The sequence below is a fragment of the Pezoporus occidentalis genome, unplaced genomic scaffold, assembly GCF_034315485.1.
Source record: "Pezoporus occidentalis ecotype Australia unplaced genomic scaffold, CSIRO_AGI_Poc_V1 ctg171, whole genome shotgun sequence".
NCBI classification, from domain to species: Eukaryota; Metazoa; Chordata; class Aves; order Psittaciformes; family Psittacidae; genus Pezoporus; species Pezoporus occidentalis.
The window spans coordinates 807,683-833,705 of record NW_026913543.1 but is presented as its reverse complement, the minus strand read 5'-3'; the positions used below and the strand labels follow the sequence as shown (position 1 = coordinate 833,705).

The following is a 26,023-nucleotide window of genomic DNA, read 5'->3' as shown; positions in this document are numbered from 1 at the left end:
AGGGCACGATTTAAATGTGGTGCTTCTTCCCACGGAACCCCACAGCAGGAGAGGGCAGTGAAAATGATTCCACTATACACTTACTCAGTCAGCTCAGTGCAGGAAAACACTTTCAGAGTGGTGGGGTTTTTCACATGAACTTTTTGCATTTCTTATGTTTTTTTTTTTAATTATTTTTTCTTAAAAATACTACTGGCTCGATTTTGTCACTTTCCCAGAAAATGAGACTTAAAAAGAAGTCTTTAAACAAGTGAACCAACGCCAAACATAATCACACGCCGTCTGGATCTGCTTTGAAAACCCCTTAACTTGCCCACGACACCAGGAGACCCTGGGCTCATCCCCTCGGACAATCAGTGCTTTTCCCTTTTCCACCTTATCTAAGAAAAGAGGGAAAATCAGCATTGTCCGGGCTCCTGCTTGCTTAGAGAAGGAAAAAAAAAAAAAAAAAAAAAAAAAAAAAAAAAGTAAAAAGGGGAAAACAGAAGTGTTTAAAGCACAATATAAACCGCGCAGGTGAGACAACAAAGGCATTGTCCCTCTTCAGCATGGAAAGTCGTGCTGCCGGGTTGTTTGTTTACTCGCGGGTTGGATCCTGCCCCCGCCGCCGGGGAAGGGGTGCCGGGGGTCCCGGCGCTGCCTTTGTGGCCGCCCGGGCGGGGCGGGCCGGGACTACATAGCCCAGCGTGCCCCGCTGCGCCCGGATCAATGGCCCTTATTTGAATAATCTGTGAGCCCTTGGACTCAGGCCAATCAGCTGTCAGGGGCCCATGATAAATCGCAATGCATTATTGATAATCATAATTACTCTGACATGCGCATTCCGCCCAATGGGGGTAATTTCCCAACTCTAGGAATTTGTTGTGAAGAGGAAAATAATTGCTACTATTTTGCTCCCGATGCTGGTGCACCATGTCGCGACGGAAGCAGGCGAAGCCCCAGCACATCAACTCCGAGGAGCAACCCCCAGATGCTGCAAGTGGTAAGGCGCAAAGGGGGGGTGCGCAGCCGCTGCGGTCCGGCTGACTTGATGCGCGGAGACGGCGGCGCGGGCGCTTCCCGGGGGCTTTTCCACCCTCGTGCTTCACCCCTCGCTCCTTTTCCCCCCTCTGGGCTCTGCCAGGAACCCGACCCCCAGCTACGCGCAGCCTTTGGGGGCCCCGAAATCCCCGCGGAGCCTCAGCGCGGGGTTGTTCCGCGGGGCTCCAGACCCTCGTTATCTCCCGCGGCTTTGCGCGGCTCCGGGTGCAGTTTTGCGCGGACCACGGAGCTGCCCGAAAACTCCCTCGCCGTGCCCGATCCCCCCCCCCCCCCCCCCGCCATGTCCAGCACCCCTAGTCCCGCGGAACTTGTGCCGGCCCTGCTACTGCTCTTGGGGTGCAGCCTCATGGGAGGTGACCCCCAAAGGGAGTGGGGGGGGGGGGGACACACGACACGAGAGATTGTTCGGAATCTTCACAGTGGTAGTGAATGGCTTGAGTTTGGTTTCCCCGGTCTGCTTAGCACTTTCTCGGTAGTTATATGAGCATTTTTGTGGGGCTTAAAAAAAAAAAAGACTCGCTCGGACTATTTTTGTTGGAGATCATAATCGCCCTGGACCTTTTGTAGCTTGACCTCCAGCCATCTTTGATTTCCGACTTCCTAAAATAACTCCGGTGAGCTAATGTGGGATGTGCGTGAGCGCTTTGGATTTGGGCGATGTGGGGGGATTCTGGTACCGCAAATCACTGTCTGTCCTTTTAGGGGAGCTCCTAGCCCTGCGCCTTCCGAAGGGAAAAGTTATGAATTTGCGCTCAAATTAGCCTTGGGCTCCCGGGGTGGCGGCTGTGCCGGGGAAACTGTGCAGGCACTCGCCTGCGTGCCCCCTCCTGCTCCAGGAGCGGGGAAGGGCCGGGGGCTCCCGGAGCGTGCCCGGTTCTCCTCATCGGGCAGCATCTTCCCGCAGCTGAGCTGCGGAGGAGCCTGGCGACTCACGGGGCTGCGGTGAGGGTTCTTCCGCCCGGTACTGCCGCCCTTGGTCCCGCAGAGCCGGAGAGAAGCTCCTTGTGTGCGGGTCCAGCTCCAGATCGGGAGGAGAGCAAGTCCCGTCCCGGGTGGGGAAGGGGAAGCGGGTGTTGAGCTGACCAGGGGTGCGTTTGGGAAGAGTTGTTGTGTTCAGACACTTTTGTATGTGACCCAAGAACTTTCTCTGGAGTCTCTGTCTTCCTCAGGGGCTGGTTTTTCGTGTTGTTTTTTTTTCCATTCCCAGAACTGATCAATACCAATGTACATTACAGGAGCTGCTTATTCCCAGACCGCAGGAGGTTCGGGCTCTTAATTTTTTCCCTCCTCTTTCCCTCCTCTTCCCCCCCCCCTTGAGTCGAAATGTGCGATTGTTGGGTCCGGTTAATGGTGACTTAAGAAACAGCAAGCTGGCCAGAAGGCAATAAATCCCATGTTTAATGCATGACTGTTTTCCTTTGTGCATATGGTTAGGTTGGGGGATGGAGGTGATGTTTCCACATGTAAATCTCTGCCCGCTGCTGGAAAGCCACCTCCGGCTCTGCGCTGAAACAAAAGGGTTAATAACTCCTGATGGGCTCGCTCGGGGCGGGGGAGGTGTGCGGGGCGGGGAGGATCGCTCCGCATCGCGCTCTCCGGGGCAATGGCCAGCTGCTTTTTTGTTGTTGGTTGTGGGGCTTTTTGTGTCCCCCTTTTCCTTTAACACCAGAACCCCGGCTGGAAATCCCTCCGGGAGCCGGGGCAGGGGTTGCACGGCCCGAGGGGGGACCTGCCGAAGCGCTCACCCCGCCTGGGGGGGTTGCATGGATGGGGCTGTGTTTTGTGGGTGGCGGAGCCGGAGACCCGAGGGGAGCGGGGGTCGCGGGGTTGCCGTGCGCCGCCCCGCGGCCGCGCCCCGCCGGACCTTCCGTGCGGGTGTCCGGGTCCGTCCTGCGCGATCCTTTCCTATGCTGCCTTCCGAAATGAACGCCGTGGCGGTGGCTCTCACCGCCCTCATGGGCTCGATTTTCCCCGCTCCAGGTGTGCCCGTAAATAACAAGTGATGAAGCTGCATAAGAAAGTCGAAATACCGCAGGGATTTGTCTGGGATATTATCAACTACACACATAATCGTTATAACAAAACCAAGCCCTTCTCTTTTGCAAGTGTTCCCCTTTTTTGGGGACCCACCTCTGTGAACAATGCAGCGTGTTAAGAGGCTGCTCCGCTAACCTGGTGATCAATTAACAGGTCAAAAAATCAGCAGGTGGTCACGGGGGAATAATGCTACATACTGAAAATTAGCATTTTCACAAAGGGGTTGAAAATGCTCATTGTGCTGGATTGCTCCCATTAAAAATCTGATTCGGTCTTAAAAATACAGTATCAAACTGCAACTTTTGGGTTGTTTTTCTCAGGGTAGAATCGGAGGTTGCATTTATTTAAAACCTCGCTTGGCGCCTTGAGCTCTGCAGAAGTGGAGAGAGGGGTAAAAACTTTTGGGGTGGTTCTTAATTTTCCTATAATTTTAGGGTGCTCGGAGCTCCTGTCGGCGGGACGGGAGGGATGGAGGGAGCACCCCGTGCTGTGCAGCCGGGGTGATGCAGCAGTGCGAGGGTGCTTGGAAGGCGGGGGGCGGTGGGTTGGTTCGGGGGGGGGGCATGCCAGGCTTGTTTTTCCTTTTACGTAAGTGAAACATTATATTGGTTGTAGTGATGAAGCCTTTTTGCTGGGCTCGGCGGCATGTGACGTTTTGACAGAGCTGCTGCTCTAACCTTTGCCTCCTCCCGCTTGCTGTGGGTGGTAAGTTGATGTCAGGCTCACAATTAGGACTCTCATGCAATTGACCTTGGCAGCGGGGTTTGTGCCGTTTAGCTCGGTCTTAAACACTGTACTAGTGTTAAGTGTGGTCCGGGGCCGCCGCCGTTACAGCTGCGGGAAGCGCCGGTGGGGAGGACCGGGCGGCGGGCAGGTACGGCGGGTGGCGCGGCGGCTGCTTCTGTGTGGGGGAACCTCCGCGTTTTGGGTTGTTATTGCCCGTTATCCCGGAGCACGCCGGGAAGCGCCCTTTGCTCCGGAGCAGCCCCTGTCGCGGGCGATGCCCGGGTGGCCGCAAGGCGCGGGGGGCGCGGGGGCTCCCCGCCGTGGCCCCGCCCGGGGGGCCGGTCCCGGGCAGCGCGCGGGGCCGAGCGGGCAGCGCGAGGCGCGAGTGCCCTCCACCGACCGGGAGCGGCTCGGCGCCGCGACAGGTAACTGCGGACGGGCCCCGGCAGCACGGGGCGGGGGTTCGAACCCTTTACGGGGGCTGCGGGAGGGGGGGTGTGCGGGAGCGGGGCTGCCGTGCTCCTCCGCTTGAAGCCAGCGCCTCTGATCTTGGCCTGATGCTGATGCTGCTGTTGCTCCTCGGGCGTTTATTCATGAGTTTCTTCAGCCCTTGGCCGAATGCTTCTCTTGATTACGTGGATAGTCAAAAGGGTGAAGCAGTAGGTAGATAACGAGGAAAATTTAAAGCCTTGAGAATCTGAAAGCACGTGGAATCCTAGTTGTAAAGTGTAATGTGTTTTCCGGCTCATTTTGGGTAGAAAAATGCTGATAAATTCAGTGTAGAAAACATCAAGGCCTTTGTAAATTTCAGTAAGTTATCAGTCATGTGTGTTGCTTACTCAAGGCAGTGGTTTTTGTCATTGAATATTATTTAAATAGTGCTTTATAGGGGGAGAAGAAAAGAACTTTGGGATCGTTTAAGTTCTTGGAAGTCCTAGCTTTTCAGGTAGGAACAGGAAAAAATGGGGGCAGCAGGCAATTGATGCAGAGGTTTTCACATCTAGGATGGGAGTGGATAGTTGCTAATCCATCAGGAGTTAATTTTAACTGGGGAAGCGTAGGGTTATGTTAAAGTAAAAATAGTTTGTCAGATGGAGTCTGGAAAAAATAAGCTCAGCAAAGGTATCAAACTCTTTGGGGGGGGGGGGGAGGGAAGGGGAAGCTTAAGCTCTGACTGTTTCCTCCCAATTCAAGTGAAATATAATTTTATCATAGTTGGGAGAATTAAAAAAGTCACCAGTTGCTCAGATGAGTGGTAGCCCGTAGACCCGCAGCACCCTTTCTGAAAGCACATCAAACCAGACAGGCCTTAGTTCACTCCTCTTTTACTGGTTCCCTTTAAATTGGAAAAAAAATAATTTGAGCTGTGTGGATTTTATCAGCCTTCCTTGTCGATGACCGTCTTGTCCTACACAATAGTGGATTTTTTCCATCCATTTGCCAGTGATTCAATCTACCCCCCCTGCTGGGTTTACTGCATTCTTCTAACTTATTGGATAACTAGATGCTGAGAGATAACATTCCTGAAATTCGGGGGTGGGAAGATAAAAAAAAAAAACCACAGTAGAAGTCCTATCCCTGGGAAGCCTTTGGAGAGGGTTAAGTGAAGTGCACAAGCAATTGTGGCAGGGCTCTCGGTAAATCCCTGTGTACTGTATGTGGACAAGGAGGTTTCTTTGCAGAGAAAACCCCGGATTTCAGACCGTTAAGTTCATGTTGGTGCTGAGTGCTGGGGGAGGGCAGGTTTGGGTAAATGAGGTGCTCTGATTGCAGGCAGTGGCTGCTCCCTCCAGGCTGGGGGGAGAGGGTGTAGAAATCAAGATGAAGAGCTTCAGAGAAACTGTTGGGTTTTTTTTAAAGAAACACTAAATTGCTCCTTTGTTATATTGGCTACTGCACAGTAACCAGGCGTCCTGCATCTCAAGCCCCTTTTTGAGATAGGGGAAGCTATTGCACTCATTTTTTTTCTAAGGTAGAAGGGAAAATGAGGTGTAACTCTTCCCTACTTGTCATGCAAGTCGCTACAAGCTGGGAATTGAATTTATTTGGCGTCCTGAGCCTTTACTGTCAGACAGGGCAGCTGGAAATTAAAATGTGTGGCAGTGGCAGCAAGAGCAGGCAGGGGCAGGGCTGATAATCTGCCTGCTGCTGCTGGACACAGGTACTTTCAGGTTACTTGAGTTTCTCTGTCTTGAGGTGGCAACCAGTGCTTAGGACCAGAAAAGTTACCCTTGAAATTCCTCAGAACTGCAACAATCAGGAGCAGGGACTGTGCTGGAGAGTGGAAAAAGGGGCTTTGAATTTCATATGGTCCTATCGGTGGAAAAGAGGAAAAATAAAGTACTATCAAGGGAAGGGAGATAAATGATCAGATGCTTTGAAGCTGTTAAAGTTGAGGACTTGTCTAGACGTAGTTATCCTGGAATATCTCCTTAGGGGTGGGCAACAGTCTTTCATGCAGACATTTGTATTCCACTTGAAACATTTTACATGGCTACTGCAGAGTGAAATGCATGTGCTCACGGAGGAGAGACTGCAAGGAAGAGCTTTGTGCTTTCTAAAGTAAAACCTACCCTTATTTTGCAACATGGGGAAACGGTGTAGTTCGGCCTGTGCGATTGACTGTTTAAGCCCCAAATGCTAAAGGATCTGGAAAAGAGGTCTTGATGTTTTAGCCTGTTCTGTGAAATATCTATTGAATTAGATGGAAATGGTTAGGAAAGTAGTAAAGACATCTTGAGCCAGTGTACAGACTAGTTACGGAAGCGTCTTGTATCTTTTTCAGCAACAGTGCTTGCTTTCCCATTGTATCTGCTTACACTCTTGCAAAGATAAGTTTAAAACCATCCATTTTTTACCTCGATTTACCCTATTTTTATTGACCAAGTTCTGAATCATCTATTATTTGTACTTGTCTGCAGACTAGATTTGTCTGCATATTTTCCCACAGAGTTAAATCAACTGTAGAGGCATCAATTTAATGCTATTTGGGGTGGGAAATGTGTGCTAACACTATGCTTTTACTTGTTGGGCTGAAAGAGAGGGGAATAGAAGTATTTCATTCACCCTGTTTAGATTTGAGGGATCCAAACAGTTTTCATCATAGCTGTGCTGAGAACACATTTCCTCTCTGCTGAAAGACTTGTAACCCTGAAGTCTGTGTGATTAACAGAATTGCATGCATATAGATTTGGATCCGTTGCTCTGTAGACCATTGCATAACGGGCCTCTGATATTTGCAGTTGATCAAGTTGTTTGGGTTTTGTTAATAAATTTTCATGTGTACTTCCTGTCACTCAGCATTAAGCAGTTGAGATTGATTTGTCATCAAATCATATAATACATATATATAATATATGTATTGACATACAATACCATTGTTAACCTAATAAATGTCAAGGTTTGCAATATCCTGCCTTGCAGAGCTTTTACATTACCCCAGAACAGTAAGTCAACATGGGTTGCTGCGTGGACATGCTTCCCCTCCACCCTGCCATGCACAGGATATACACATGTATCAGATGTGTGGTTCAGTTACACCTTTAAAATGAAAGCCGCAAAAAGCTTCTGTGCTTGCAGAGCCTTCTGTTCCCTTGTAAAGTGGCGTGGGCTAGCAATGTGGAACCAGAGCTAAGCCCTGAGGTGAATTACTGGGGGTGCAAGACCTGAACAGAAGAGATCTTGTAGTACAAATTCTCAGTTGTGGTTGATAATCTGCAGTGTTCCCCACTGGGTGCATGGGAGGTGAAATACTTGGGTTACTGCACCCTTGGCACCCATCAAAATGGGACCAGTTAATGCGTGTTACAGGACATTTCACCTGGTGGAGGCTGTAGCACATCTGCAGTCCTTCCCACTTCTCCCTCAGCTGTATGAGCCCAAAGCTTTCCCTCCTGAGGTCTCCAGCCTGCCGTGTCCCGAGTGCTAGCGTGCCTCGAGCCGGGTGCGAGTTTGTTGTTCGTAGGATGGCTAGGCTGAGCAAAAACATCCTGTTTGGGTTTAGCATTGCTCTTCACCTCTCTTCCAGTTACGAGAGTTCCCTGAATGCTGTTTTTTTTTGTGTCCACGTGCAAATTCTGCTCAGTCTGATGTGTGTGGTGCTGGTGGAGGAAGGGCAGGAGTGGACTTGCAGACCAGCTCTACTTTCCTTGCCCCTCCCTGAAGTGGCAGAGTTGCAGATGCAGCTGAACGGTGTCCTCAGTGGGTCTGAAACAGCTTCGTGTGTTTTGCACAGGACTTGGTGCTTCGCCGCCTAATAATCATCAATATTGTTGTGGGGTTCTGTAAGTTAATCAGCTTTCCTTTACTGCTGTGGCTTTTACGCATCTTTTTTTGCGAGTGTGCTTTTGAAGCGGTGAAAAGCTGATACTGGACTTACTTTTGGTTTTGTCAGACTTCTTCAGTAGTAATCACTTCCATAATGGTGGAGTAGAAGTTGCTTAATAGATCAGTGTACAATTAAGAACTGCTCTCATGTTCCTGTGTTAACAATCTGATGTGAATTTCTGAGGGATGGTTAACAAAGAATTATAAACTGAAGTGCAAACACCAAAGAAACTTACGTGGTGTTTTGCTCAGTTTTAAGATGCTTTCTCTGCCTTCCTTGTGTTCCTTTTAAACTGATTTGCAGGTGCTAGATGCCTTGCTGCGCTGTTCCCTTCTTACCTCTATGAAGGGATTTATGATAAACCTCTTCCGATTAAGTCTTGGGAGATTTCTTTCATATTATCATTTTTATTGAAAATGGAACTCAGATGCAGATTTGGGGCTGAGGTTCTTTGGGGCTACAAAGTGAATTGGCAAAACAAAGAGCAAAACTGATTCTGGTGTTTTGTATCTTTAACTTGCAATTAAGGTGAAGATGGTGATCTTAAGAATAGGAAATACTCAGTTTAAATCTAGGTATTAATAATGTGACTTTCTTTTATTTTAAGGGAGTCCACAAGACGTCCCAGGTGACAGAGATGGTGAAATGAGTTCCAAAAGGTGCCGCACGGAGGAAACTAAAATCTGTGAGAAATGCTGTGCAGAATTCTTTGATCTCTCTGAATTCCTTGAGCATAAGAAAAATTGCACTAAAAATCCACCTGTTCTAATCATGAATGACAGTGAGGGAGCAGTACCTCCCGAAAGCTTCTCTGAAGGTTCCCTAGGGAGCTTTCCAAGTGATCGAATGGATAGCAGGGCACGCAAGGACGTTCAGGCAAAGGGTTGCACTGCTTCTATGGAGAAGAGAGAAGGAAAAATGGATGCTGAATCAGTAGGAGGAATGTATCTTAAAATAGAGCCCCCCGTCACGCCTGCGGCTCCTGGCCTAAGCTATCTACCAAAATCCAAAGTACCAAACACTAACGTGACTTTGCAGACAATACGTGGCACTAAAGTGGCTGTGAACCAGCGGACCTCCGATGCCATCTCTTCTTCAGCAGCCAGTTTTAATGCTATCCCCATGATCCTGGAGCAGCTCGTGTGTTTGCAGCAGCAGCAACTCCAGCAAATTCAGTTGACAGAGCAAATTCGCATTCAGATTGCCATGATGGCTCCCCATGCCCTGCATCCTTCTATAGCAGCTGCTACTGACCCACTAAAAGCTCTGGGCGCTCACATGTCTCAGCAGCTTTCGGCTGCTGTTGCTTTAATCGGACAGAAATCTGGAAGCCAGAGCCTATCACTGGAATCCTTGAAGCAAGGAAAACTACCTCATTCTAACACTGGTGTTGCGGCCGCCAGCTCGCTGGCTGCTGGGCTTTCCTCTTCCTTCCCCTTGAAGCCAGAGGCAAGCAGAAGCCTCCCTGGCTCCATCTCTCAGTTCCCAAATCCTTTGCTACCTCAGTCCTCCAACTCGGTCATCTTCCAAAATCCACTGTCGGCTGTTTCTTCTGTTATAGATTCCTCAAAGAAGGGGAAGGGAAAACCTCCCAACATCAGCGTGTCTGAAAGCAAACCGAATGCAGAAGAGCCGTTCTTCAAACACAAGTGTAAATTCTGTGGCAAGGTCTTTGGCAATGACAGTGCCCTGCAGATTCACCTCCGATCCCACACCGGTGAAAGACCCTACAAGTGTAACATTTGTGGTAACCGCTTTACAACCAAAGGAAACCTTAAAGTGCATTTTCAGCGTCACAAAGACAAATACCCCCACATAAAGATGAATCCTTACCCAGTTCCTGAGCACCTGGACAATGTTCCCACCAGCACCGGAATCCCGTATGGGATGTCTGTGCCACTGGATGAGTCTAACCTAATAGTGGATAGCAAACCTCTCCTAACAACACTGCCTACCTCTGCAGCCACCAGTGCACCTCAGACCATCTCCAGCCTAGCAGGCATTAAGGAGTCTCTGCCTGGTACATTCTCAAGTGACCTGCAGTCAAGGCCTTCTCCAGAAAGTGAGGGTGGCTCTTCCTCATCAGGGGTGGTTGGTCATGAATCGGGAACAGAGCAGAGCTTGAGTTCACCGCGAGCTACCTGCAGCGTGAGCATCTTCCATGTAAGTGGGTCAAACGAGCAAGGCTCAGAAACATCAAAGCTTCAGCAACTGGTTGAAAATATCGACAAATCCACTGCTGACCCCAACGAGTGCCTGATCTGTCACAGAGTGCTGAGCTGCCAGAGTTCACTCAAAATGCATTATCGTACTCACACGGGAGAGAGGCCGTTCAAGTGTAAAATCTGTGGCCGTGCCTTCTCTACTAAAGGGAACCTTAAAACTCATTATGGTGTCCACAGGGCCAATACTCCTTTGAAGATGCAACATTCATGTCCTATTTGCCAGAAGAAGTTTACAAATGCAGTTGTGTTGCAGCAGCATATCCGCATGCATATGGGGGGACAAATACCCAATACACCAATGCCAGAAAACACCAGTGACAATACTGATGTGGATGCTACTGTGGCTGAGAAGAACGGAGACATCAGTCGCCCAGATGAGATCGTGGAAAGCATAGAGATAGAAGAGGACCTGGACTCTCAGGATGGCCCAAGGAGTTCTTCAAAACCTCCTACTCCGTACGATGCACAATCAGAATCACCAGCCACCACGGCCACCTTCTCTGGTATTGCAGCACTGGAGAATCAAATGAAGATCGTCAACTCTGCTTTGAACTTGCAGCGACAAAGCAGCTTGAAGTCTAGTGACAATGGCTCAGCAGAAAGTGATGGCATGACAAATGATTCTTCTTCTGTGGCAGGAGATCCAGACTACCAGAATGGCAGGAGTCCTGCTGCCTCCGAGTCTGCATCGCTCCAGGCTCTGTCCCCAGCCAACAGCCAAGCTGAGAGTGTAAGGTCGAAGTCACCTAGCTTCAACAATCAAGAAGATACAGGCATGGGAAGTAAATCAGAGGGTCCTGAGAACACTTCAGCAGAAATGGAAGGGATTGTTGGTGCTTTGGATTTAACTTACGGCAATATTGGTCGAAAGGTCATTAAAGAAGAGCCTGGGTTACATTTCGCAAATGGAGAATATGGTGAGTATTATGACATGTTTGCAATAACTTGGGGTGGGGTAGTAGGATTGGAGGAAATCCATCTGTAAAAGGACCAACAGGAGTCAAAATCTCCTCAGCTTTCCCCTCTTCCTTGCCTTGTATCAAAATAGGGGCATGTGCCTTGTAAAGTTTTCCTGACTCAGTCAGACTCAGAATTCATTAAAATTCAGACTTAAGTTCTGCCATCTCCTGCAAGGGGTAGCACAGATAGAGGCCCTTAAAATAGATAGAATCTGTGTACTTGCTGTCTTTCATGGGATCACCTATCGTGCTCTAAAGATCTGTCAGTATTTTCATGGAAAACTGCTTAACCTAAGATTGTGATACTAAAACTTTGGAATATTTTGTGGGATTTTCAAGCAATTTAGTATTGAGGCTAATGTTGACCTGAAAGTGAGCCTTTTGAATTCCTAAGATCACCAAAAAGATAGGGTGAACTGATTTCTGTCAAAGCATCCTAGCAAGTGTAACAGCAACCCTAACACATGACTTCAGAGGGCTTTGCAGGTGTGCTGTTTAGGCACGTGCAGCTCCAAAGTCAGGGCCTCTGGTATCTTAGCCAGACTCAAGCTTGGAAGCAGGAGGAGGTTGGGATAAACGTTATCTGTGCTCTCTTTCCAGGTCGAAGTAGTATTCCAGCTGCTTTTGTTAGAGCTCCCCCAGCCCTCATAAAAATGGAGATGCCCAGTGAGCGTCCCATTAGCACTAGCCATTTCATTGGCCCACCAGCTCTGTCCCCTGGTGTTGCCCCTCTTCTTGTGCCACGACCGAAATTCTGCCGTCCCGCCAAACAGCACATCTGCACTACGTGTGGGAAGAACTTCTCCTCTGCCAGCGCCCTTCAGATTCATGAGCGGACCCATACCGGTGAAAAGCCATTTGCCTGCACCATCTGTGGGAGAGCCTTCACAACAAAAGGAAACCTGAAGGTAAATCATCTCTTATGTTGTGATCTCCTTTGTAAGGCAAAGTCATACCAGAGATGAGATAAGTGCTGCTAATACTTATCCTGCCTTTGGGGACAACGTTGATTTTGGTTTAGTTCCTCAGATGGTTATCTTTGACTTTTGTATCTCCTTCCTGAGTTTCTTCACGCAACTTACTAAACAGTGTATTGAGATCACCCACAAAAGTGTTTGCTACTGCCCTTGACTTTCTTTTGGGTGGTAGCCCTTACTAAGCAGATTTTCGTTTGTATTCGGATGCACGGAGACATAAACTGTTCCATAGACTGAATGCTACAGAATTGTGCTTACAGTGTACATACATTACACCACACTGCTTGAAGCACAATGCAGGACAAGGAGGGATGAAACTGAGAGAATAATCCTGAGATGGCACAAAGTACTTGTGAATTGTGTTTAAGCACTTCTGAAGTGTAGCAGGTCTGTCCTTATTGTCAGATTAATCCATTTGCCTGTAAGGAACCTGCAGGTCCCTCGCTCACTTCCTATGAGAACCTCTTCATGCTTTTCAGCCTCTTGCATAAATGCTGATGGGGAGGGAAAAATACTGCTGTTTGTGAACAGTCACTTGCTGGAAGCACTAGCAGTATGTTTGTGGTGTGGAAGACATTAGCTTAGATATAACCTCTCTTCCAAATTTCTTGGTGAGGTTTTTTTTGCATTAACTAGTGTTTTTTTTTCAATATAGTCTACTCACAGCAAATAATGTGGCTGTTATTTATCTGGGGGGAGAGGGGCATCTTTGCCAACGCCACTTACTATAAGTGTAAAAATACTGTCCTACAAGCACTTCAGCAGTAAACTCTAGAGAACCATGATGATGCTGGGCAGGAGAATGACTATCTTACACATGCCAGGAAGAGAATAAAGACAAGAACTAGCCAGCTTAAATACTTACCTGAATGCAAATGGAGCGTACATGACTTCCTTTGAGCAGCTTGACTGTAAGCAAATTAGAACTAGAGTCATAGAATCATAGAATAGTTAGGGTTGGAAAGGACCTTCTGATCATCAAGTTCCAACCCCCCTGCCATGGGCAGGGACACCTCACACTAAACCATATCACCCAAGGCCTCGTCCTGCCTGCTCTTGAACACTTCCAGGGATGGAGCATTCACAACCTCCCTGGGCAGCCCGTTCCAGTGCCTCACCACCCTAACGGGAAAGAATTTCCTCCTTATGTCCAATCTAAACTTCCCCTGTTTTAAGTTTTAACCCGTTACCCCTTGTTCTGTCACTACAGTCCCTAATGAAGAGTCCCTCCCCAGCATCCTTATAGTATACAATAAAAGAACTTCAGTATTAATTATTCTTTTTTGTCCCCCTTTCTTGAAGGTCCATGTAGGCACTCACATGTGGAATAACTCTGCCAGGCGGGGAAGAAGGCTCTCGATTGATAACCCCATGGCTCTGCTGGGGAATGATCCCAAGAAGGTATCTGAAATGTTTCCAAAGGATATGATGCCTCCTTCAGTGAGCATTGACCCCACAGTATGGAATCAGTATGCAGCGGTACTCAGCAATGGCATAGCAATGAAGACTAACGAGATCTCGGTGATCCAGAGCGGTGGCTTACCTACCCTTCCAGTCACCATTGGAGGTGGTTCAGCAATAAATACTGCTACAGTCTCCAAAATAGATGGGACCCAGTCTGGGACTGGTTCTGATACTGAGAAGGCCAGTGGTGCTGCTGCAGACAGTGTGCCAAAACACCAATTCCCTCACTTCATGGAGGAGAACAAAATTGCTGTTAGTTAAAAACTCTAGTGAAGCTGACGTACAGAAAGAACAAATATATATACACAAACATATATTTTTAAGAGATTCCACTTCAGCCTCCTATTTTCCTATTGACGTGCAAATGATTTTATGGTTGTCTTTGTAAGAGTTGCCCAGAGTACAATCATGATATTGCTTTGCAAATAGTAAATAATAAAGTATAGGATTTCCTTCTATTTGGAAAGATGCGGGTCTTGCAAAGTAGTTCTTACGTGTGAGTAATGTGTACAGCCTTACAGAAGTTTCTACAACTTGAGATTCCAAAGGTTAGAATATTTACCTCTTAGTTTAGAGTGAAATACTTGGGGGATTTGAAATGAGTGGAAACAACCTACTGTTGACGGAAAAGCTTCTATTTACTGATGAGAAACGAAAACTATTAATGCGGGTAAATATCCTAGAATGTCTGGACCCTCTTAGGACTAGTTTTTCTGTTTGGATTTTTGGCTCTGTGTGGTTGCTGAATGTACTTTTTACTATAATGGCTATAAAAACTACAATTTTGTTTTATTCCTTTTCTGCCTCAGAAGTTCTAAGAAGAGAAAGTTGCTGTTTTTCTTTAATCATTGCTCCTAAAGACTTAATTCTCTGTATTGTTGACTGCTGCTTATTTAATACTACTACTAGGACAGTCCTTCAAATGTAGTGCCAAAACTCCCACTTCCAAAGATGTGCGGTTTTTCCTAGATGTTTTATTTCAATGCCGAGAGCCCCAAACAAGCATGGGTGGGTATGTATATACTTTTTTTTTTTCCTCTCTTGAAAGGGAAGGCTTGCCTTGGGAAGTCAGGTCTAAAAGCTCTGCAAGGAATCTCAGGTGACTGTTGCAATTGGGCATGGGAACTGGTTTCCTTAGCAAGAGGCTTTTTGATTTTGTTTTTATTTTCATTTGGGTAATTTAGAAGATCAGTCTGTGTAAACCTGTATTTAAATATGAAGTATTCATGTTTAGGTTAAATGTTTTGTGGGTTTTTGGATGGCATTCCTTCTCTGGTCATTAAGTTTCTTGGTGGTCTGTGAATTTGCATTCTGCCAAAAATGGTAATTAATGGTCCACGTGTATTGTATGAAGGTTGCTGGGATAGTCATCTGGATTCTAAGTTATCTACCTCATTTTTTCCTTATGTAGTTGTAGTGTCTATTTTTCTATTAATGACCACTGTAATGAACTGAGATTCAAGCAGATGCTTCCATGCACTATCTGAAACTAAAACCTGATGTATTAGTGGAAGTACCTGAAGATTTACTGGACTGACCTTTCACTATTCCTCTAATGTCTGCTGGAATTGTATGTGTAATGGGATCTAAACCAGACTGGAAAGTGAGTATTTGGTATGGAAGGACTGAACGATGGAAAGAAGTCTAGTTTGTTGACTGCAGGAAATCTTCAAGTCCAGTCTCCGTTGTGGAAGGCCCAAAAATGCAGATTACCAAAAGTTTGTGTAATGTTGTTGCACCTGATTCTTGCTTATGATCTCTGTATGCCGAGTTGTGCCTTTCCTGCTGGACTTGTAAGTAAGAACATACCAGTACCTGTTTACACTGTAAGATGGATATTGTTACATAGGCCATGCGAAAGGCATCCCAATTGTCAAGTTTCTGCATTGTGAATGTATGACTTTTAAGAACTCTGTAGTTTTGAGTATCTACTGATGCGTTTCTGTTGGACATTTTGAGAATAAATTTTGGGATGGCTTTTTCATATTTAGTGCTTAAATTTTTCTGGCAAAGCATTTGTCTCCTGAAGAGCAAGAAGAGGCAGCATGCTGTCTCACTCCAGTGACTCTTAAAATCCAGGGTGCAGGGTTATGCTTTAATTTAGGACTTAGGTAGCAGTGGAAGGGTCTCCAAATGAGTTTCTTGGGAACAGTTGGGGTTTGATACAGGAACTGGTACTTGCCAGGGATGTTGATTCCCACACTAAAATGGAATGTGGGCAAAATAAACACAGGAGCAAAAGAAAAGGTGACGTGTGGGAAGGTAGAAAGCATACAACACTTAGCTAGTCTGCGCAGAACATGCAGTTGTTTAAGAGCAGCGCTATAGTTTCAGGAGACAAAATAGTTGGTGCAAGAGAAGACATGACCCTGCTTTGTTAAGGGAAACCAAGGGATTATAATCTGAACCATGATAGGTGAGGAGTATAGCATGAGCTCTCTCAGTGCTGATAAGCAAAATAAATATACAGTTACGCTAGCGTGGATACTGTTCTCAGCCACTGAGCTAATAACCTGCTTTGTTGCAGTGTTGCTCTGGGTGCCCAGATGGGCTCATTGCCAGAGCTGCTCTGTTCCTTCAAACTTTGGGCTGGATTTCTGGCATGTTCCTTGTGCTGGTGCTTCTGGGCACCATGTGCAGGATGTGCTGGCTGTGCAGGATTAACTGGAGCAGCACTGAGACCAGTGTGGTGTCAAAGGGGAGGTGTTGGGTTTACAGAAGAGCTGGATCGTATCTAAAGACCTAGCTGGGAAATCTCAAGCATAGGCCAGCTATGGGTGTTGTAAAGAAGTGGCCTGGCTTCAAAAGAACATGCCTGCTCTCTACTGTGGTATAGGCGATGCCATGAAAATATGCTAGCAGCAGGAGGAAACGAGCAGTTTTGCTAGCAGGAAACCTACAAGACCTGCTGCCCTGGACCTCTGCACCTTAGTAGTGCCTGTTGATGTCTCCTCAGCCAAACACTGAGGTTTGGGATCCCTTCCTCTCTTAAATGTAGACTCTGAGCCTGTCTCATGAGTGCTGAGATCACATTACAACCTCATCTTAAAAAGTGCCTAAATGTAGTGCTGCCTTTTAGTGATCATCTATAAGAATGTAACTGTATATTTAGACCTTTACCTTCTTTAACTATTGGTCAACAGGTTAGAAATTAAGGGGAGATGAGGAGGAATTTATTGAAACATGAGCTCTGGTCTAGAAATAGAAGGTCAGGAAATGGCTAGGAAACCAGGACAAGAAGTTTTGGCAAATAGGTGTATCATGTCCAGCATAGGGTGGCACAGGGGAATCCAGACTGAGCTAGGGCCTGCCTTGGCCAGCCAGACAGCAGTGAAAATGAAACGATGTGACTTGGCACAGAGTCAGTACATGGCTTTGCTCTCCAGGACATTGTGTCAAGCTCTTGCTGTGCCTAAAGCTGTATCTCACAGCTCAGTGACACGGCAGCTCCAGGCTGGAGCATAGCAGGATCCCCAGCTAAGCTGATGTGAGGAAGTCATGGATCTTATCACAAAACCTGAAGAACGGGTAGGACCTATCTGACCAGTGTCCCCCCAGCAGAAAGTGGGCTATGTCATAGGACTGTTTCTGCTGGAGGTAGCTGGCTGGAGCCTGTGTTTCTGAAGCAAGCAGGACTGGGAATTGGCTGCTTTCCCATGTACTAAAAGAGAGAGCTGAACCAACACCTTCTGAAACAGCGTGGTGAAAACTGCCCTGGCAAGTGTGTACAGTTTACAGTAATGTTGCATCTCAACCATTTAAAAAGAGAGCTGATTTTTCCTGTGCTGATGTAAATTAGGAACAAGTTTACCAAAGGTAATACAGCTACACTGGTGTGAGTGCAGAAGTTAGCACGGTATGTGAGCTGTCTCTGCTCATTAGCTTTTCTTCTTGCCTAAAGGACTCTCCTGTTCTTATTTGTTAACTGCTTACTTTGTTCATCACGTAGAGGATTTGCCCAGGCTGTTGCTTTTGTGTAAGTAGCATATTTACTTGTGTGAGCTAAGGTAAAGGCTGGCCTACTTAAAATGTTAAATTTAAACTTTAAAGTTGCATTGTTTAAAAAAGAAAAATAAAGTGCATTAGCTTGATGTGTTAGCTCTATTCCTCTAAAGAAACATTTCTATTGACCTACCCCATCTGTTCAAAACTTACCAAAAAGTCAATGAGAACTCTGAGGAGCAAGTTTGTCTGAAAATCGTGGATAATCAGCTCTGGGCTGAGCTGGGTGAGGTTGATTGCCTTTCCCACAGCTGGCAGTGAGGAGGTGGGAGCCTTCCTGGGGCTGCTGATAAATACAGCATGGAGCAAAGCGTAAATGACCACTAAGGGGATCTGCAGAGGGGAGAGGACCTAGCTGAGGTGCTTGATCCAATAGGATGGCAAGGAGAGGCTGAAACAAAGGAAAAGGTATGCATATTGCATTAATTTTTCATTTTTCCTGTTGTAAGCCATTGTGCTTACTGCAGGGCTTGCAGTACATTTGGAATGAGGAAAGATGATGGCTTCTGTTTGCAAAATAACAGCTTAGGCAGAAAGCCTTTTTAGCATCTATGTGATCCCATGAGGTTGCTGCTACTGTGCTGAGGCTTTCTCAGTCCCTTGTGTTGTGTGTTCAGATGAGAGGGCTCTTCCCTGCATGCACTTCCTATGGCCTCCCTGCTCGCACTCACTGGTGAGTGCTCTTCATTAGTGATGTGTGGGTGAGCACTGGACTTGTGTGTGACTTCAGCTCACATTTGTCACTGACCTAGAAACACGTCTGTCATTGCACAGCCACAGCAGGACAGGAAACATACCTCAGAAGCGGAGAAGAGAACCGGCTATTGCACAGTCCTGCCTATTATCCTGTTACCTATTTCATTATTGTATCTTCTATTTTCTGCACTTTGGGTTAATTACTTGTAAAGAGCAGTGGTTTTGGCAACATTTTGATTGCTGTTAATATTGCTCATACTCGAAGTTTTGATTGATTTATTGGAAAGCATGCTTTTTAATGCCTATTGTAACTGAATTGTGCTGGATTTAGCCAACCTAAAAGCAGCATCCCTCTCTTTTCAAACTTGTTATTAGCCTTTCTGGTTGCTACATCTCTCAGTCCAAAGACTAACTCCTCTGACTCAATTGCTTCATGCAATTGAAGTTGCAAGTTCAAGAAAATGTCTTGATTCAGAATGAGAACAGGTGGATTTCATTGTTTGCCTTATTTTCCCCTACTTAGTTTAAGCAAAATTCAGACATTACTGAAGATTTGTGTAAAAGTGTCTTTAAAGAAAGCTAAAAAAAAAAAAAAAGCCCAAATCAAGTGAAATTCACAATACCCAGTGCTGTTTGATATATATTTATATATATATATTTAGTCAAACATAGACTCTATATACACGGAGGAAAAGCGTGTCCATAATGTCAACACAATGCCTAGAACTACAAGAGCAAAAGGGAAGAACAGGGTGAAATATAAAGACCACAACCTCAAGCAGCAATGGGAATTGGTGCAGGGACAGGAATACAGATCCACTCTTGCAGTGTTTGAATGTCTTTACACTGGAGTGTGGTCACAGCTTCTCTAGGCTTGGAAGCATGAAGAAACCCTGCTGAAATATGCTGTCAAACTGATGGTCACTAGGAGAATGCTGGAGCAGAAGCGGAAAAGCTGAAGAAGCTGAAGCCTGTATGCTGCAGGGAGGTATTCCCCAGCTCCTCTCTGATGCCGGACTGGCTTTGGTGGGCAGATACCACACCTGAGCACTCACAGTAGGTCAGGAATCCTCTTGGGTTCCTTCTCAGTCTGGTTAAACAGGATACATTGCACGAACAAAGCCGTTTTAAAAACAATTTGTTGTGCAGGGATGTTCCGATGCTTTTGCTTACGTGTTTAGGAGCAAATATGATTCAAAGCATAAATAAGATACCATTTTATTAATAATGAGTTAATAATCTTTATTAGATCATTATTAAATCAATCAGCTCATTTAAACATTCAAATAAAAAACTCCACAACAGCAGAAACCCAAACAAAACCAATTAAAAAAAACCCAAAAGCATCACCTCAAACCAAAGTGTGAGCTGACCGAAAGTCAGAGCACCCAGTCTGTGAAACCATGAGAATGTGAGGGCCACATGGGATGTTGCAGACAGAAAGGGGATGCAGGAGGAATATATGGAATAAATAATCACTCAACAAATAACCTGTATTCTTAATGTAGTAATGCAGAATCTGTCCTGCAACCTTTTATGCATATTATCTACCTGGATACTCAATAGTATGCGATGATAGGATACTTCTAAATCAAGTTAACTGAATTGGTTTAACAGCCCTTTACAGTCCTATAGAAAAATTTGTCTCCATGCAGTCTCGATATTCAAAATGCCAAACATTTTTAATTTATTAGTTTTTTATATGCTGTTGGTTTGTTTGTTAATACACTAGTTGTTCCCATGAAGCCAATTTGATTACTTAAGTCCTTGAAGTGCAGTACACATTCAAGTGGTTTACTGCTTTGTAGTACCTAAATCACTGTATGTATTAAAAGTACTCCACCTCTCTCAACTCATGATGTCCAGATCTGGAAAAAAATCAGATTTCCTCATTACCTATTCCTGTGTTCCCCTATAAATTCTTTCAGAATGAACTGACAAAATAATCACTTTCTGTGTGCAGGGGGTGTTGCTAAAATTTGCAAATATAAAATATGTAACAAATACCAACTTATTCTCATTTTATAGCTTTACATTTTTTTTATCACACCTACAGGATGTAACAGAAAAACACCATAGTGAGAATTCACAAAACAGCTACAGCTAATAGCAGAATCACTAACAAAACCAGAGCTAACAAAATAAAAATGTGAATTTATTTCTCTTGAAAACAGCACCTTTTTCTTTCTGAATTTCTTATATTTGACAGCTGTCCTAGATGTATGAGTTTGGCTATTATTGCTTGGAAAATTAGGTACTGAAGGGTTGTTTTCTTCTTGATCCGCAACACATAATTGTGCGAGGAAGAAAAAGATCCTGTACAAATACTGCACTTCCTCAGATCAGCGTGAGAAGTATCTGCTCTGAAACTTCATTATGAGAACGCCAAATGTTCTCTCAATAACAGAGCCTATGGCAGTATGAGCTTTATTGTAGTTTCCCTTAGCAAGTGTTGATGGATTTATGGAGGACTTCATTAAATATAGGCTTAAAGGATATCCGCTATCGCCCACTTGTCAAAAGAGAAAATAATATCAAAGCCATCCGTGCAGATCAGAGATGCAGGTGTTAACAGTGCATTCTAATCTGGTAGTGTTTAACTTGCCAGTTAATTGCAGTAGTCTTGTCTGAGTTCAGACATTTAAAAGATAAATTTAAAAGACAAATGTGCATTGTGTAGGCTCAGGGCACATGTACAATGATACCATATTGTTAATGATTCCTGCTTCAGCATCCCAGCTCATGTTTGTGCTTCTCTTACTAAAATGCAATGACTCTGTGCGTGCAGCTGCTAAGCCTTTGGAATGGGCAGCTTTGGCACATTTGCTCCCATTTCAAGGGACTGAATGTCACAGTCTGAGCCTGTTTTCAGTACTGCCTTGAGAAAGAGGGTAACAGTGACTTTTCACCACACCAAACTCGCCTCTTTCCTTGTCATTTGTGGGAATGAGTCAGTAGCATGGGGAAATAACACCGCGTACAAGGCTGCCTGCTGCACAGCTACTGCAGGACTGCAAGTTTTCAAGTCCTTAGCAACCAAATCCCTACTCCTGCCTGCTGTCTTCCTTATGCATGGTGCAGCTGCACATACAGCTCTGAAACAAAACACAAAACACCATGTGTAATGGGCTATGTTTTCAAAGAAGGTGCACCATGGTATTTGTAAAACATGCACTTACGAAATCAGATGACAGGGACAAAAATTGATGTCACAACTTCAATTGCCTGTGGAATCATAAACATTTTGTGCAACCAGTTACACACCTGTAGTCTGAGCCATCTCCTTAGATATCAGAATTATCTATAATTTGATACTCATATTTCCTTGTTTACAAAGTGAGCAAAATCAAATGTAGTTCCAAAATGTAATTAATCTTCCAGCATATAAAAAGTCAAGCAGGATGTTATTATTATGACCTTCTACAGTGTTCCTCAGGCAGAAACACTGGAGTCCTATGTGTAAACAAACATCATTTGTTTAGTAGCACAACTGAAATGGAAGAAAATTTATAGCATATTGTGCTGAATAGGCGATAAGTACAATTTGCAAGTGCATTGTCAAAACCACCTTCCATTGTTTCAGTGAGAAGCTGGCACTAGCACTTGTGCCTTGGAGGAATATAGGCACACCCCCAAAATCCAGTTTATTTACATGTTCTTTAACCAGTGGAGCTTAGAGACCTGGATGTATTTGAAGATCAGTGAAACATATTGGAAGGCATTGCCTGTAGGTGAGAAGCTGGTGTCACGGCCAGAGAAGAGGATGCAAAGCCAAGAGGACAAGGGAGTGGCGTGGCTCTGTAACACAGAGATGAAATGAGAAGTGGGGGAGAAGGGCAAAAAAGATAAGGCAGAAAGGCTCACTTCCAAAACACTGGGAACCACTATAGTACAGGCTCATGGATATAGAAATGTCTGGTTTGATTTAGGCACACTCTGCCAGCCAGTTGTGTCCATAGGCTGTGCTTTGCCAGATTGAACTTCGACTTTTCTTTGCAAACTTGAATGGCAGACCACGAGAGACTCATGACTATTCAATGCATAAAACATAATCCTACTTGCAGAACAAGTGTGCTTGTGCTGCCTGCTCTGGGAAAAGATACTAAATCATTCCAGTCAACAACATGATAGTTCTGTATAATCCCTCGCATAGAAAATGGGGGCTCAACTTTGGACTCGCCAATAAATGATTTCTGGGTTTGAAATTAGATCTATAATGTTCAGTGATGAAAACACTGACAGCTTTGATAAACTCTCCCTACAGGACAGACTCAGAGGAAGCCAAGTGATCCAGAATTGGTTCTATGACAAATCACTGGGGAAGGAGGAAGGGGGTGCAGCGAGGAGAATAAAACTCTGCTTGCTGTGGTGTTAATTTAATCCTCTGTGCAAAAGAAGTCCTGGGAGAAAAAAAGCACCACCATAGATAATGATTGAAAATTATGGAAAATAAATCAGCTTTTTTTAATTAGCAGTTGTACAGTGTAAATTCCGGAGCTTGCAGGGCTCCTTTGTGAGCCTGAAGTTCTGTTCTTGCAAAACTTGAGCATCAGAAAACAAGCCAGTAGCATCAGAAAAAAAAACAAAATAGGTTTTATTTCACTTGATTTAACAAATCTAACTTCTCAGACTGAGGCTGGAAGTTTTCTTTTGGGCACTCCTTCTCAACAGGCAAATGAAAATCAAAGGCTTGGAACTCAGGAGAGTGCATACCTACTGTGAAGGGTGAGATCATGTGTAAAATGTTTACAGCAAAGCTAATGCTATGCAAGAAGTATGTCAAGGAGGGGTTTATCCCACTGGGCTACAGCCTAGTCTAGATCTTTCACAGTGATCTTTTAACTGAAAATCAAAAGCATTACAATACAAGGCAGAGAATCAGGGTGCCCCTAAGGGAGGCTTTGAAAGTTTGTTTGAGTCCTCAGAAGCTGCAGGCTGCAGTATCGCTGTCGCTTGATTTCTGTCACTGTTTGCCAAGTTCATTATCCCTGATTATGCAGATAAATGTAAACCTGCCTGTGCATCCCTTTGCTCTTCTTCTAGGATTACTGGAATTGAGAGCCACCATATGACAGTCAGCTGCTTTTCCTCCCGTGTTCTGGGAAGGCAGAGTTGAGCAATGTGTAGAAATGATGTGCAGGAAGTTTAGCTGCTCCATATAAAGGAGAGATGTCATCTATTTCTGTCTGAAACATAAAGATATCAAGGTCCAAAATGTGGTGCTTCGAAGAATGTTGTTTGAAATCCAGTGGTACTTCCTCCTCAAAGCAAGTAACAATGACATTTGACAAGTTTTAATTACAGACTGAGCCTCAAGGCTGGAGTCTGAGTTTATCATTTCAGCCAGTTACAGCATTAGGCCAGTGGTTTTGTGGCAATGGTGTTACAGTTTAGGTCAAGTGCAACATCCTGTTTAGGATCTTCAGTTGCTCCGTTTATTTATATCATTTGAAGTGAATGCTGTCATATTTTTTTCTCTCATTAACAGAATATACCTGCAGTTGAGTATGAGAAAAAATGGGAGGAAATACATTTCATGAGCTGAAATGTTTGTGGAAGGAGAAGGGATTTTTATTTCTACTTCAGTTGTCCCCATGAGTGGATAAGAACAGTTGAGTGAGAAGTAAGATATTAAAACATCATATTACTAAATCGGAATACAGCTTAAATGTCAGTTCTACAAACAGTTTTTGTACTAAGACTGCCTTAGAATGGCATTGAAAATACCAACCTAAACATTGTCACTGCTGGTGCCTGAAACTGGTGTAACTGTTAATGACATAGCTGAAATGTCCTCATTACAAAATGCCAGGATGACTCTGCTTCAACTGTGAAGAAAAGAAATGACATCTGCAGGTTTGGTGCTGGTTGTAACCTATAGTGTAACCTGAGCTAGAACACAGCGAGGGCAGGAGAGAAGAGAGCTACCCAGGAACTCTGCTGTGACCCACTCTGCTTTGCTTACATGTTTTCATTTTTTAATAGCCTTCATTTTTCATGGGAAAAGTACTATTATTTAGGATTACCTTGAGCTCATTTTAAGATATACACAAACATCCCTTATCCTATAAAACCCCAGAACAGCTGAACACCAAAACAAACAACAAACCCCCCTACCCAAGCCAGTCAACTTCGTAAATGCTACTTTCTAGTACGTTAAAACAAATGGTGATTTTGAACTTTCATTTGGGTTTACCCACTCATTTCCTGCTCCTGGCCATTGTGATTGTGGTATTTAGTTCTGCAGAACCGTGAGCCATTTAGATTGGCTGTGCAGGTGGACAATATCTGGCAGTCCAGGACTGCAGGCAGCCTTAGGGAGTAACTATAACAACTAAGACACTCGTTGTAGGTGGTCTAAATACGGCTGCATGTGTATGTAGGCATGGTGAGTCTTTGCTTAGTGAACATTTCCAAGCAAGTTATTTGTTAAATGAAGGATTTTGCAGACTGTCTGCAAACGGGTGAGAGATAAACTGGCCGTGCACAAGACATATTCAGGCTTTGTGGTGACCAGGACCACACCGTGAGATGCTGAGAGGGATGTGTAGATCTGACTATTTCATATGATCTTTATCTGCAGTGGGCATTTCCTCCATCTGTATAGGTGCACCAGTGTAAATTTTGGTGTTTTCAAGCAGGAAGAAGCTATGCTGGCACGAATGACAGCCTACAACAGGTTTGCCCTCACTGGTGTGGCTACACAGGTAGTGGGAGCAAACTGAGATGGGCGATGCCCATGGCTAACACTCTACAGGGGCAGGTAGAGGCACTTTTACTAAAACAGTAGCCTTGCCAGCACCCATGGGCACCTGCTCACAGCAGCCTGGGGGACAGTGCAAGCATTGGCTTTGTTTATAGAACATGTCCAACATGATGTTACGATTCTCCTTGAGGCAAATCCCAGCCCATGTCCTTCTGAGGCTGCAGCACTCTGGCTGGCGCTGCCTGCTGTTTGCAGGCTACGCTCGGTATCCAGCGCCTAATGGGGTTTGACTGAAATAAATAAATAAAGGACCCCTCCCAGGCAGATGGTTTTTGTAAAAGCAGACCTTCTGCAGGGCTGATTTAGAGCACAGGCACACAAAGCGGAAAGCGTTAGAGAGGAGCAGTGAATGGGAGGAAGTGATTTGAAAGGGGTGGGGGCTGGATCCCCATCAGCCAGCTGTGACTCTGACACAGGGCCATTGCCTCACTTATTTACACAATCTGAAGCATTTTTTTTCCTTATTACTGACATTTTTGCTATCACTTGGTGGTTTTCCCCATTGACTTTAACCATGCTTTCACCAGCCTATCAGCACAATTTCTGGTGGCTGTCTAGATACCATCAATCCTGTTAGACTTTCCTACTTGCTGTTTTCTGGATGCAATTTAACGTTCCACATTTTAAGAAGGCTGTGTTATATCAGTATTTGTCTTCTTTTCATGGTAGCATCACTAGGAAAGCGTAATTCATTTGAATAGGATGATTGCAGTGCCTGGTTCTATTTCTCCCTATGAAATACATCTTTACTGCTGGAAATTTTGTTTTTCCTGTTTGAATGAAGAATAAAGCCAACAGCCTGA

The 26,023-nt window shown here is 45.1% G+C and overlaps 1 protein-coding gene and 1 long non-coding RNA gene across 3 annotated transcripts; both read left to right on the top strand.

Moving 5' to 3' along the window:
- Nucleotides 1-211: 211 nt before the first annotated feature.
- SALL4 (spalt like transcription factor 4) lies at nt 212-15,740 on the top strand. Of its 2 annotated transcripts, none has more exons than XM_062613952.1 (4): nt 212-982; nt 8,739-11,273; nt 11,916-12,223; nt 13,595-15,740. In XM_062613952.1, exons 1-4 carry the CDS (start codon nt 913-915, stop codon nt 14,015-14,017), a joined length of 3,336 nt encoding a protein of 1,111 aa, XP_062469936.1. In that variant the 5' UTR covers nt 212-912; the 3' UTR covers nt 14,018-15,740. The 2 variants fall into 2 exon arrangements, with proteins under 2 accessions (XP_062469936.1, XP_062469937.1); XM_062613953.1 differs by lacking the exon at nt 212-982 and adding an exon at nt 1,445-1,655.
- Nucleotides 15,741-18,016: 2,276 nt separating this feature from the next.
- On the top strand, nt 18,017-25,318 carry LOC134161246 (uncharacterized). The gene is made up of 3 exons (XR_009963901.1): nt 18,017-18,166; nt 23,126-23,179; nt 23,498-25,318. It is a non-coding gene; the product is annotated as an uncharacterized LOC134161246 (long non-coding RNA).
- Nucleotides 25,319-26,023: the final 705 nt, after the last annotated feature.